The sequence below is a fragment of the Camelus bactrianus genome, chromosome 4 (assembly GCF_048773025.1).
Source record: "Camelus bactrianus isolate YW-2024 breed Bactrian camel chromosome 4, ASM4877302v1, whole genome shotgun sequence".
Lineage (NCBI taxonomy): Eukaryota > Metazoa > Chordata > Mammalia > Artiodactyla > Camelidae > Camelus > Camelus bactrianus.
Window position 1 is genome coordinate 33352082 of NC_133542.1, and position 13337 is coordinate 33365418.

Sequence of the window (13337 nt, forward strand, 5' to 3'; positions counted from 1 at the left end):
GGGGCAGAGGGGCAACTGCAGGGAAGTTCTGTCTCTGACCCCAGGGCTTCGTGGCTGGAAAATATTTTTCCACTTAATGATAATCTTCAACAGTTATTGGGCTCTCTGCCCACTTTCTCTGGCAAATTTCCATTCACTCTGGCTTTTGCAATAGTAAAAATAACTAAATTTGACTCAACAAAACCAAGTGTTACTTTACAAGTACAAACTGAAAATCAATCTACGGTTTGGCTTGTTGTTTTTGAAATTGATGCTAATTTTAAACAACTCAGAGAACCCCTTGAGACTTACATGAGCTCATCAGTAGCAAAAAGATCATTTTAAAATAATTTGTAATGTTTTCCAGAGCAAGAAAGAAACTCTTCAAGCCACTAAATATCTTGGCACATTCCACATGCCCACCTATTGGTCTTGTTACCCAGACAAGAGGAGAGCTGGAAGTAAAACTTCACTTCATGGCAAACTTAAAGGCAGGAAATTTGGCTCATTATCTTCTGTGCTGAAATGACTATAACATCTTATAATTTGATTCGAGGTCCACAGGTGAGATCTTCAGGGATGAATTTCACACTTTGATACATGTCTTACTCTCACTTTGTCAATCATATAGAACAACAGTTAACATATTGTTGAGCAGAATAGGATGATAATGAACTTAAAACCGGGGGGAAAGTTTTAAGAATCAAGAAGCCACCCTTATGCTCTGATAAAACATCTGCAGGTTTCAGCAACTGTCCACTGAAGCAATTGGAACAGTCAATGCTTTTCTCTTGGAAGAGAGTGACACTGAAAACCTTTGACGCTGCTGAAAACGTGACGCACATAAAGCTGAGATTCCCATAAATGCCTGCCGTCACCAGTCCCTAGGAAATAGCAAAGTAACAAGGAGCTGAAAGGGGGTTCAACCATGTACCATCATGGTTTGAACTGACTGCACCTTAGAAGAGAACCTGCTCTGTGGCCCCCAGCCACCTGAAAGTCATAGGATCAATGTTCAACCTGGAAAGGCAGCCTGAGGTCCCGCATACACAACCCCATTGGGGAAGGAACTGGGACCCAGAGAGTTGAGAGATCCCTTCCAAGAACCCACGTCATCATATAAATGATATCACACTTGATTGCTGTTCAAATTAATTCAGCTTTGTCCAATCACATGAAATGAAGATTCTATAAACATAATAATCTTCCATATGTTCTCCTTAGAGTTACTTTTGCCTCAGTCTTGAATAGCTAATTTTAAATAGCCTCCAAAATGCACAACTAAGGCATTATACGCATTCTCCTGTGGCCCCCAGCAACCATTAAGAGCCCTTGAAAATACACAGAACATAGAAAAATAAAGAACACACTAGCTTTTTCACCTAGACAAAGAAACTATTTACTTCAGCAAATACTGGGTCTTTTAGAAGACAGTGTCAATTTTATTGCTTTTTGAAATGCTAGGTAAAACCTGAAACTTTACAATTTGCACATAAGCAATTTCCATCTTAAGTTTAAATATATTTATGTGCTGAGGGAAAGTACATGCATACAAATAGAATTTTTTTAAATCACCATCATTTACATTAGAAATTTCTTTATACAAACATCTTAACTTTTTTCTTTAAAAAAAAATTAGTGACTGGTTAAGAATCCTCTGAGACTGCAGAAAATCCAGCTTTCCATTTAAGCAGCCTTTCACTGGGAGACGTGAGTGATGGCAGATGAAGGCCTCTTAAGAATAGACTCAACAGAAAATGACAGGGGTTCATTCACTGAGAGTTTTGTTCCAACTTGTTTGGCTACGAAAAGGTCTTTGGCGCATCTATCTATTGTAAATGTGTACTTCTGGTTCTCCTTGACTAAACACTCTCTGGGTTTCTTAGGGGCTTCTTCAAAGGCCTCTTTGACAGATGATGTTTTCAATTCAGGACCTGATTTGTCATTAAGAGTTTGCTGGAATAATGAGTGGAATGGATTATGTTTAAGTGGTAGAGGGTGCTTGGTGCTTTCTTTGCTGATCTTGGTTAAGACGTGCCCTTGAGCTGCCAGGGAGTCCGCGTCAACAATCGGCGAGAAATTCCGTCGGGGTGGGGAGAATGCAGACCTTTCGGGGACAGCTAGGTGACCCTGAAGGTCATTTCTAGGGGTCTGGCCCTCAAGAGTGTGAGGTAGCACCAGAGAGCCCTCCAATTTTGGTGGCATCAGATCGTGTTCTGCTCCGAGTGCATCCTGGAGTCGTACTCCCTTCAAGTCCCAGCTGGCCCCAGGCTTCAGGGCCTGAACTGACGTGGTAGCATTTAGCAGGCATTGCTGGTAGAGGAGGGTGTCACTAATGGGGCCACACTTGGGCCAAACTAAAAATCTCGAGGACAGGGGATATTGTCTGTAAGTCGTGGCCACACTGACATTGGAAGAAATTAGTTCCATATTCCCAGACCCCGAATACTGCATGGTTAAATCAAGGCAAGTGGGGAAAAAGTTGCAGAAGTCTTTGCCTGGTGGTTCCACTGGGCTGGGACTGTAGGCACTTTTGTAGGAGTTGTACTCAGGACCATGTACCATGCGGTTTGGCAGGAACAAGGCAGCAGCTTGGGATGCTTCCAACATCTCCCTCTCTTTATATTCTCTCTCCAGCATGATGTTCTCCAACTCTTTATCTGCAAAGGCCCGCCTCTTCCTCATCCGGTCACTTACTGGGGGAGGGAGCGGTAAACTCCCTCCCATATAAGTCTCTGCTGGAAGAGGGCGGTAGCCTAAAATAAGCATTGCACATGAAAGAGATTAACATCTAATGAGGAAAAACCTGGAAATCCAGAAGGCAAAAGAAACACTGCAGATTGGCAGAACAGTTATTTACAGTTCCATATCACTGTTATTTTCATACAGGAACAAAAGTATGGGTTCAATTTCAAATAGATCCTTTTGGGGGAAGGATATCCATAATGTAACTTTTTGTTATTTTTTTGTTGTTGTTACGTATTTGTTTGTTTTCTTTGACAGGCATTAGTTTACTGGCTGAAATTTTAATATTCTTCCCAGGCTCCTATACATTAAGGGGTAAGGCTGCTCATCTTATTTCAATCAAGTTTAACACTATCCATGTCATCTTTTTCCATTATTAAAAAAGACATCTATACCTAGAGCTGACGTCACTTTTATTTTCTAAAGATGGCTCATTATGTACACATTGTTACAGTTGTAGAAAAATCCAAGGAGAACTAGGAAAAAAGAGAAAGCAGATTAGTGAGGAGAAAAAGAGAAAAGACTTAAGGAAACAGAGAAGTATAGAAAATTGAAAAGAGCTTTAACTAGTCAGACTCTGCAGTGAACAATTTAACCAGGCCCCTACCCCTACTTCTGACTCTTAGTACAAACCAACAAAGGTGGGAGATACCCTGCTACATTGAAAATAACTGGTCTAAAACATTTTTCACAAGTACTAATTATGTTGGCCAGATACAAAAATGGTTGAACAAGTAATCACTAGAACACAGATTAAATCATCATACATTTTATGAATAGGGACAAAGTCAAAGACAAAGATTAGTGTAACATAAATACAATTCCTGGTGGCATAAAATACTTTGAGTATTTCATCATCCCCAAGCATTCAGCACTATCAAATTTGTTTGAAGAATCCATTGTGATGTTTGTGTTTACATAGTGACAAAACCATCATACTCATTTGCAAATAAAATAAAATTTGAAAATTAATGTTCCCATTTCTATGGTAAATTTTTGCCAGGAAGTTATTTACTTATTTTCTATTCCATTTAGTCCTCCCACTTCTCAAGCTGCTTTGGCGCAATTTCAATTTACCACTGTGGTCCCTATGGTTATAAATCTGTTTACCCAGTTTGTAACCAAATTCATTTTGAATGCATAAGAAACCATCCTCAGTTCGGAAGTACACACAGCACAGGGTAAGACATGAACAAACTTTAAAACCTGTCTAGAAAATACTCAATTCAGAAGCCATAAAACAAGAAAACAAAATTCAAATGTCTACTTTAAAAAAAAAAAAAACTGCTTTTCTACCTGAATCTTATGAAGCAGCAGTGACTACCACAAATATTAACTTTCGTTTTCTTTCAATGGTGGAATTTAGTCAATATATTATTTATTAGGTCAATAAATAAATTCCATACCCATACAGAGATGCTTTTAAAAACCAGTAATATTTTAAGAAAAACTAGTGCATCCTAGGCTTTAGAGAAAGCAAACACACGGAGAGAGGCTTCATTCTTTTCAAGTTCAACCTCCACTTCTCTTGTGTGATTCAAAACCTTTTCCAGATTCTACAATCTCAACTAAAAAATAGTAAAATGAAGTGCTGAATAACTGCAATTTAAGAAGATAATCCAGAGAGGAAAACAGTATAATGAAAAAGAGTGGGATTAAAGGCTGGATTGCCCAGACTAGAGGCCTTTACTAGTGTGGGTAGCTGTTAAACTCCTTACTTGACTCACTCTACTGAGCTCCAAATACAACTAAAGATTTTTTTTTAATTTATTTCCTTCCAGGACATCTGCTCTGGGATCATTTGGCAGTGTATCTGCACATCCCGCACACTAGGGCAAATTTCACATGCACTTCATGTTAACCCATTAACTACAAAGCAGAAGACAAAATTACCTATGACAAAAACCTCAGGAGGTTAAGATTTATTTTCCCACATCCTGATTTCCCTCCTAAAGCAAAACTTTCCAGTAAGATGTATTTTTCCTTCAGATTGCTCCTTCACAGGTTTGTGAAAACACCACATGCCTGAAAAAAGAGAATTCCTCAGAACATGGTTTAAAAGGTCAAAGGATAATTTTGCATTGCTTTACCTTCTAAAATGCTTTTGGCCAGCAAACTGGGTGCCCTGACTTGCCTCTGATAGACGGCTTTGCGCTCGAAATTATTCTGTTTCCCAGAAAGACCTTTCTTGTCCTGTAAATACAAGAAACATAATCAATAATGCCCTGAAAAGAAACGAAAACAAAAACAAAAACAGGAGAGATGGGAGAAGGAAGAGACATCAGCAACTCTCCCTGGTCTAAATGTATTTATTTTCCTATCCCATGTGAAAATGATTCTAAACGAACTAACGTCAGCATCCCTTAATTCCAGAACAACGACCTGTCCAAAGCCTCCAACTGGTGAGCAGCAACCCAGCTTTCTCTGGGGTCGCTTTTCTAGAGTTACCCCAGATCCAGCCTGCAGCCAGAAGTGGGGAAACATCCTGGGAGATGAAACCCACAGTGGACGAGACGGTAGGAGCCTAGCCGTGAAAGAGAGATGTGCCTCGGACCGCTGCGTCCTCAGAGCCCAGGCTAGAGCCCAAGGTGCCTGAGATCCGACAGTGGCCTGTGACCTGGGGCTGGTTTCTCCACGCAGTAGGAAGGATGGGACAGGATGCAGGGAGTTGAGCGAGAAAACTCAAAACTTTTCGGGTCTGGCTAAAAACTCAGTATTGTTCACTGAGACAATGGGGCACCTGAAGGCAAACAAAACCCTCGGAGCCCGCAGGTGACGCAGGACAAGAGGACCCCACCTTTGCTCCCTCCAGCACCGCCATCCTACGCCCGCATCCCAACCAGCAGGCCTCAGGGAGCCTGAGGGAACGCAGAGCCCACAGTGCGACACGCCGCACATGGGAGGATGCCGAGGCCCAAGCCAGCCCAGGACCGCCTCAGGCATTCAGTGCCCTGCGCTCTCCGAGCCCTTGGGAGGCTTCCCATTAAGGTCACTGCCTCCCGTGTGTACGGTGACCCACTCCCGAGCCCCTTCTCACCTAAAACTAAAATCAAAAATTCTCCCACACCCCGAATCTGGGAGGTGTCCCGCGCGGCCTTCCTCGTTCTGACCGCTCTTTTGCAGAGACAGTCCGAGGTTCAGGAGGAGCCTCTCCCTTAAAGAAAACCCAGGCTCTCCTCACAGCAGTAGCTCCACCGTGGGAAACGGCAGAGATCCGTCCACCGGTTCTTCGGTAGTTCTCACGGCCAGAAGCTAACTTCCCACGACACTTTCGGTCTCATCTGTAAAACAGGCAGCACGTTCTCTCTCTCCTAAACGGCCCGTGACAGCGGAAGCGCTGTGAGTAGCACTACGTGCTGCGTGGCTCTTTCTAGCGTTCAGCGAGGGCAATACAGCGACGAGCATCGCAGTGGACGTCGTGCACTTCATCCACCGCTGTCCTCCTCCCCGGAACACCACCAAAATAAATGTTAAATATAAAAACTAGAAATAAAACATCTTTTTCATGATGTCGAAATGAGACTAACCACTTTCAGGGCCTCTCTTCCTGCTTCTCAATACACAATCTTTTCTGCCAAGTTCCCCAGCGATGGCCAGGGCTTCCTCCCTCCTAGGACCCTGGACCTCTGCAGGCCAGCGTGGCCAGAGAGGTGTCCTCACCATCCTTCCGAGGACGTGCCAGGGACCTCAAGGCCCGGGCCCCGGGTGTGTGCGGAGCCTGCCCCTCGGACTCCGGACCCCCATGGCGGCCCCAGACACCTCAGCGGGGCGAGAGCCGGCCGACGGGTACGCACCTCGGTGGCCTGCTGCCTCCGGAGCGCCACCTGAGCGGCCATGACGCGCTGCCGCTCCACCACCAGCAGGCAGTTGGCGCACTGGCAATCCCGCCAGCGGCAGAAGCGCTTATGGCCCTTGAGGCAGGACACTACACCGTGGTTGCGGCAGCGCGCGCACTTGGGCGTGCGGCTCAGCTTGCGTGGCTCCGCAGCGCCGCCCGCGTTCGCGCCGCGCTCCGGGGCCCCGGCCGGCGCCTGCAAGGCCTGCGGCGCGGGAGGAGGCCTCTGCGCCAGGAAACCCGGCTGCTCCGGCCGGCCCGGCACCCCGAGGGGAGCTCCCGCCTCCTCGCCGTCGCCCTCGTCCTCCGCATCGTCGTCGTCATCCTCCTCCGCGTCGTCGTCCTCCTCGCCGTCCCCATCGGCGGGGGGCGGGGTGGGCCCTGGCGGCGTTGGCGACGGCGTCCCGCGACCGTCCTCCTCCAGCTCCAGGCTCTCCACGTCGATCTCCCAGTCCATGGCGGGACCTGTCTGCCGGCCCGCCATGGCGCACCACCCTTCGTCCGGGCCTACGCTAAGTCGCCTGCGTTCTGGAGAGACACGAAAAGACCCAAAGAGCCACCGACCGCCGTCAGGCACCGTCCCCAGGCCTTGGTCCCAGAGCTCCGGTTCTGCCCACCTCCGTCCGACCCCTTGCGGAGCCCAGTTCTTTGCATGTCCTTCACATGCAGACCACACATGCCATTTCTTGTATCTTGCCCTCCCCCACCCCCATGGATCCACAACCCAGTAAGGTTTTTAATCTATTAATTCTAAGTGCTCTGTGAACACCTGACCTTTAACTACAGACCTTTCTGGCTTTACAAACGCTTTGGGGGCAAGTCCCTGGGTAATGCAATGATCACCCATACAAAAGTATTGTGTCCAATTAGACTGGCCTAGGTCACTCGTTGGACTTCCCCAGACCCAACTAGTTTGGCCATGATGAATATTAAAATTTCGATGGAAGAATTCTTTTCCTTCTGATCACAAAGGCCCCTTCAGATCCAGCGAAGTACCACCCCAGCACACCCCGGGTTTAATCAACGAAAACCCAAAGTTGTTCTGCTGCCATTGGAGCCCCGTAGGGGCACTAGGCACAAAGTTGCAGTTGACGTCCAGCATTAGCAATGCTTCAGCTGGCCACGTAGCGCTAAGCCGCGTGAGCTCTGTGTATATTGGTCATGATTTGCACTTTAAGACAAGACATGCAAGTTAAATAGAAAACATAAGGAAAGGTGATTCACGGTCTTCGCCCTCCCTGACACCTCCACAACATCACAGCACTCACCAAGACTCTGAGGCCCGGGCTAAGCAGCCGAGGTAAAAGATATCCAGCCCTGGGACCTTGCTGCTAGCTGTGCTTGCAAACAAAAATCACGGTCGTCACACCATGCCACGAAACCGGGGGCTGGCAGCTGGAGGCCCGGAGCCCACTGGATGAGGAGTAGGGGAGAAGAAGGATGGAAAAGGTAAGTCAAATCCTCAGCGACTTCGCTCCGCAATTCCCAGACTACAAAATTCCGGTCTGTTCTCCGCAACCCCGGGCGCTTCGCCTCCCTGAGGCTGTTTACAGCTTCCTTTGACCCTAGCTGGGCGGGAAGGTTGAGCCACCTTGAGCAAGTCAGATCTTGGGCTCCCAGGACGGGCAGGCGCACGTAGCTGCGTGCGGCGCAGCGCCCCTCGCTGCAGTCGCCAGTCGCGGCTCCCTTTCCTAGTATTATCCGCTCGGGCCCCCGAGCCCTGCACTCGCTGATTGGCCGGTTATCAGGCGGTCTGAACACTGATTGGCCAGAGTGCTTCGGCTCGGCGCTCCCCGCCTCCTGGCGGCGGCCGCGCCCCTCATGCCGCGCCCCTCCCGCTACGCTCCGCTAGAATCCTCCTGCGCTGCCTTCGGTGCAGCCGGGTCGTCTGTCCCGAGGTTAAAACCGAAGTGTGACGGCGCTTGCGGGAGCGAAGACGCCATTTATCTTGCGGGCTAGGAAAAAAGCAGAGACATATTCTTCCGAATCGTGCCGTCCTCAAGAAAGGGAGCAGACGAATAGGCAGAGATCAGAAAGGCAACGTCATCAGCATCACCAGTCGGCCTGCGACTCAATCATTAACCCAAAGCTGGGTGCGGAAATAAGGGAAGCGCACGGGGGCATCCTACTTTCTCTTTCAAGAATAAATCAGTGGTTACCTTGCACCACGGCACCGGGTTAGCGGATTTAGAACCTGTAGATACTTTTGTAGCAAGCGCCACTCATCCTCAAAGTGCAAAGTGGTTGCCGTTAACTTTCACCATGCCCGTGAGACAGGCAGGTCACCAAGTCACCTAGTCACATATTTTTCTGCTATCTGAATTACTGGGAGTTGATCTGGGGGAAAGTAGAAATATATGCCACTAAGAGACTTAAGTGCTATTTATTCACTCACATCTTTTAAATGAATCTCTTTTTAAAGAGAATTTTTTAGTATGCATCAATGTATTTATAAGGGGGGGGGGACTTCCTACTATCTCCCTCAAAAATCTCTTAACGTAAATGTTTAATAACAGTTACGTTTCCAGCTTACTGAAAGAAGGAATTAGTCTTCTAATTCAATGCCGCATTTCATTTTTTGAAATAAATTTAAACTCAGACGCTTTTCTAGTTAACACATTTAAATAATCAATGCCTCTTAGGATCGGTATAGGAGTCAGATTAGAAAATTGAGTACCAATGCATTGAGCACATAGTAGGGTCGCAATAGATATTTGCTAAAGGAAGGAAATTACTGAAAGTTAGAAGTTAACCAAGCTCAGATAGGTGGGAACAAGGCAGCTTAGGAATTACTACTGTGAAAGTAACGCAATCTGCCTGACGCGCAAGACATTCCAAAGCCTTGTCGACGTAGAAAGTTCTTCCCTAAGTTACCAGGCACTGGGATTTCCCTTTGTGCGAGTTCTTCTCCCCAGAGCTGCTTTCGATGTCCAGTGAATAAAGTAGAGAAACAGTTCTGTTTATTCCTGTCGGAGGCTGAGTTGCTCCGACCTTCTCTGAGGGCGGCTTAGGAACTGTGCGCGCTCAGACGCGGGACAGTCAAGCAGACTTGTTCGTTTGTCCCATTTGGCACCACCTAACACCAGTGAGTTTTACCTTTTGCATAGTTTCTTATACTCATCAATGGGCACTTGTTAATCTATGTTACAGCGTTTGAATTCTTGACCAAAGCAGAAGTGTGTTATTATCCCCGTTTTTCCAATGACGGAACTGAGGTTCAAAGAGGAAGCCTGAGTCACGCAGTGGGAGGGCTATAGACTGGTAAGCACCTTGGTCCTAGGTCAGCCTCTGCTATTAAGTCTCAAACTTTGCAAGATAGAAAAACTGATAAAAGTTTGTGGTTTTTATTTTATTTACCTGCACTCCTTCTGATTTTAATACCTGGCGCTTCCAGCTGTCCTCTGTGTCTCCCCGTGCTAGTTACATTTCTGCCTTTGCAAATGGACATTTCAGTGCTTCTGCCCAGGGACTTGTAAACAAACTACAAGCCCCCACCACTGCCAGCTGCGTGTGCAAGACACTGGCAGACTGGGTTTTTATTCTGTTTATTTCTTGGGGGTGGGGAGGCAGCAGAAAACATGAAATCATTAGTCCTCGCTAGTTATTTTGAATATTAAGAAACAAGATCAAGAAAAAATGTTTGCTAAACTAGTGGTTACCAGTAGGAAAAGGGAAGGGTGAGGGGCACAAAAATAATAAGTTTGCTAATTTGGTGTAACTAGGTTGAGAAGGGGAAATAGGTGGGAACAGAAGGAGAAAGGGGGCAGGAGCAGCTGTTTCCTAAACAGAAAACAAATAAGATAGGCAGCTCTTGAACTAGTTGGAATTGTAAAGCTGCTATATAAGGAGGAAACAAGTGGGATTTGTGTACAGTAAACCATGGGGGCTGAAGCCAGGACAGGGTATAGGAGTTGGGAGGAGGTGGGCACCTGAGAAGGGTGGAGGAGGCTCCCAGAAGCACAAGGAGCCAGCAAGGCCCTCAGAAGTCAGAGCCAGGCTCACCTTCTGTGCAGTGAATGGCTCAAGGTGGAGAAAGCATGAACTTACTGGAGGTATGGGGCTTCCTGGTTCCAGGTGGGTGAGCCAAGGACTGTTCTTTCCACTGCACACCTGCCCTCCTCATCAGAAATCTAAACTACATCTCCACTGCTTCTTCGAGACTTCCCTGCCCATCTCCAGGTTCCACCCACCCTAGTCCCATTCTCCCTGCACACCACCTGCATACTTGGGGACATGCAGCTGTAATAGTGATCCAGTTGAACTACACTCCATTCTCTGGCCCTGAATTCCCACAGGAAATCACGATCCCACCAAATGCTGAGAGGTGAGATGGTGGGGGGTAGGGGGAAGAGAGGTTTTTAATCTCAGGACAAGTTTCAGGAAGTCTGAGGAACTCTAATACTAGGTGAGAAATTATCTGGGTGGGGATGGGGTCTACGACTGCACAAACGGGTTAGTAAACTAAGTATTCAGAGGCATTAGGAGTCTCGGAGATCCTGGGCACCAAGATGGTTGTTCCACCCACTACTGGATCTTGGACAATTATTTCCCTGCATCTCAGTTGCCTCATCTGCAAAATGGGGAGAATGGCCCTCCTTGGCCTGTCGTTGTGAAGACTCGGTAATAATGAAGATAGAATGTCTTCTCATAATAGGAGCTCAAAAAACGTTCCTTTTATACAGCGGCTGCAGCCCGTGCGGCCCCAGGACAGACGGACAGCCACCTCTGCCTCCCAAGCTTGACAAAAAGCTTGGGAGGGCGCAAGGAATACAGCTCCTTTTTCCAGGTCCCTCTCCTAAAAGGGGTCAGGCGGTGACTGAGGACCTGTTAGGTGAGGAAACAGAAGTCCTTTTGGCTTGTAAATCTACACCAAATTACAAAGTGCAATTCGGCGTCCCTCTTGTAAATTACGAGGCAGCGGGGCCACGGTTGACTCTGCCAGTCCCGCTTGATGGGGGCGGCCGCGGGGTTTGCTTCTCTCCGAGCAGGCTGGCGTGGGGCCGGGGGGGGGGGGGGGCCTTTTCTCCCTCTGCCTCCCTCCCCCTTTCCCCCAAACCTCTCTCACTCTACACCCCTTCCCTTTCTCGTGCAGCTCGGACACGTGCGGTGCGAAGACCCCCCCCCCCCCCATTTAGCGAGTCAAGCGTGGGAACCTGAAGGAAAAAAAAAAAGGCAGGAAAACGGGTACCGGGGAGGAGTTTCTGTTTCTCTCTGTCTCTCTCTCCCCCTCCCTCCTTCCCTCCTTCCTTCTCTTCCTGTCTCCTCTCCCTAAATGAGGCGGGGGAAGGGTGGGACTTTCTTTTTTATTCTCAAAAAAAAAAAAGTGGTGGGGAGCTGGTTTCAAGTTGGCCCGCGCTGACCCATCAATTCCTTGCTAAGAATCCCAGCCGGTCGGCCCCCTCCGCCTCCCTCCGCGTGGCCACGCCGGCTGGGGTCCGACTCCAGGGCGCTTAGCTTCTCCAGCCCAGCCCGGCCACCTCCCGCCGCGTTCACTGAGGCCCGGCGCGGAGCGGGCCCTGGGCGGGTTTTGGGGCCCAGGTTCCGCGAGTGCAATATGGCTTGGAGGCCGAGCGCCCGCCTTTCGGCCTGGCACACGGGGGCTTAAAATGCCCGATCTGCTGTTCCTTGGCTGGAGGATCCTTACTCCCTCGGTGCCTCACTTTCCACAACTGCAAAATGGAGTTAACCTTAAAGGATATGATGTGCGGAGACCCGCTGGCTCGGTGACCCGCCCACACTGAACATTCAGTATTTGGGTGTGTTGTTGTTGTTGTTGTTGTTGTTGTTGTTGTTGTTGTTGTTGTTGTTGTTGTATTAGTTTTACCATTTTAACCCAACGAACTGGCTTGCAAAGAGCGGGAGGCTGGGAGCTTCGAGACCAATTTCCTCCGACCCCGCCCGACTTTCCAGCTGCGGAGGCCTGGACATGAGGCCTGCCCTCCACCGCCAGTCTGAGTCGCCTCGCTACATCACCTGACGCAGCGCTGCACTGGTGAATGACTTTTGGAGCTGTAGCTGGTTATGGCTCTGGTTTCTTCAGAAAAAGAACTCAATCCACCTCCTCGCGCGGTAAACTCCTTTTAACATTGTATCGTCTCACAATTTTGACCGGCTGCGGACGCGGCGAAATAAATAATCCCAGATGGGATTGCGGAGATACGATTTCCCAATTTGCTTTGCGTAAGCAAATATACGACCTGTCATAAGCAATGGGGACGAGGGGGTGGGGAGGATGAGGCAGTTTGCAGAAGATAACTTGTCTTCGAGAGGCTTTAGAATTCTCCCTTTCCCTGTTCTGCGTGTCCAAAAAAAAGAGAAGCTGAACAAAAAAAGACAGTGTGATCTGGGATCTCATCCCGCCTCCGTGGGAAGCAGGCTTTAAATCACAGGCATATGTGACAGAAAGGGACGCGCTTAGTCCACTCCCCCTCATTTTACAAATGGAGAGGAAAATGGATCTCAGAGAAGTTCACGGGGCTTGCTACGGGGACAGCTCCATAGTGACTGCGTGGGACCCAAGGGGCCACAGTAACTACTCCCTCCACCTCAGTGTCTTCACACAATTCATCAAACAAAAATGTGCCCTTTGCAGCGCAATGTGGAGTCAGATGCCTGGTTTGTGACGCAATCCTACAGCGCTAGCACGTAGAGGGATCTGCCAGCCGGCCTGCCCCAAACCCCAGGCAGCTTGCATCCTCCATTCTGGGGAATGTGGCTCAATTCACTTGGGGGTCAAGTAGCAGCTATGAGATGAGGCAACTGCAGGCCTCCTTAACTT

The 13337-nt window shown here is 48.2% G+C and overlaps 1 protein-coding gene across 4 annotated transcripts; it reads right to left on the bottom strand.

Annotated features, from left to right (window-relative positions):
* Nucleotides 1-1353: 1353 nt before the first annotated feature.
* Nucleotides 1354-12687, bottom strand: DMRT2 (doublesex and mab-3 related transcription factor 2). Of its 4 annotated transcripts, XM_074361648.1 has the most exons (6): nucleotides 8151-11537; nucleotides 7828-7972; nucleotides 6519-7087; nucleotides 4815-4917; nucleotides 3120-3200; nucleotides 2598-2735 (listed from the first exon to the last, which is right to left on the bottom strand). In XM_074361648.1, exons 3-5 carry the CDS (start codon nucleotides 7041-7043, stop codon nucleotides 3145-3147), a joined length of 684 nt encoding a protein of 227 aa, XP_074217749.1. In that variant the 5' UTR covers nucleotides 7044-7087; nucleotides 7828-7972; nucleotides 8151-11537; the 3' UTR covers nucleotides 2598-2735; nucleotides 3120-3144. The 4 variants fall into 4 exon arrangements, with proteins under 4 accessions (XP_074217747.1, XP_074217745.1, XP_074217748.1 ...); XM_074361646.1 differs by lacking the exons at nucleotides 3120-3200; nucleotides 8151-11537 and adding an exon at nucleotides 12533-12687 and having other exon boundaries at nucleotides 1354-2735; XM_074361644.1 differs by lacking the exon at nucleotides 3120-3200 and having other exon boundaries at nucleotides 1354-2735; nucleotides 8151-11499.
* Between the last annotated feature and the right edge of the window lie 650 nt (nucleotides 12688-13337).

Coding starts and splice junctions, on each gene's coding strand:
- DMRT2 (XM_074361646.1), bottom strand. CDS start 7,043: ATGGCGGGCCGGCAGACAGGTCCCGCCATGGACTGGGAGATCGACGTG. Junction 4,918..6,518: donor GGAGGCAGCAGGCCACCGAG/GTGCGTACCCGT, acceptor TTGTATTTACAG/GACAAGAAAGGTCTTTCTGG. Junction 2,736..4,814: donor GGCCAAAAGCATTTTAGAAG/GTAAAGCAATGC, acceptor TGCTTATTTTAG/GCTACCGCCCTCTTCCAGCA.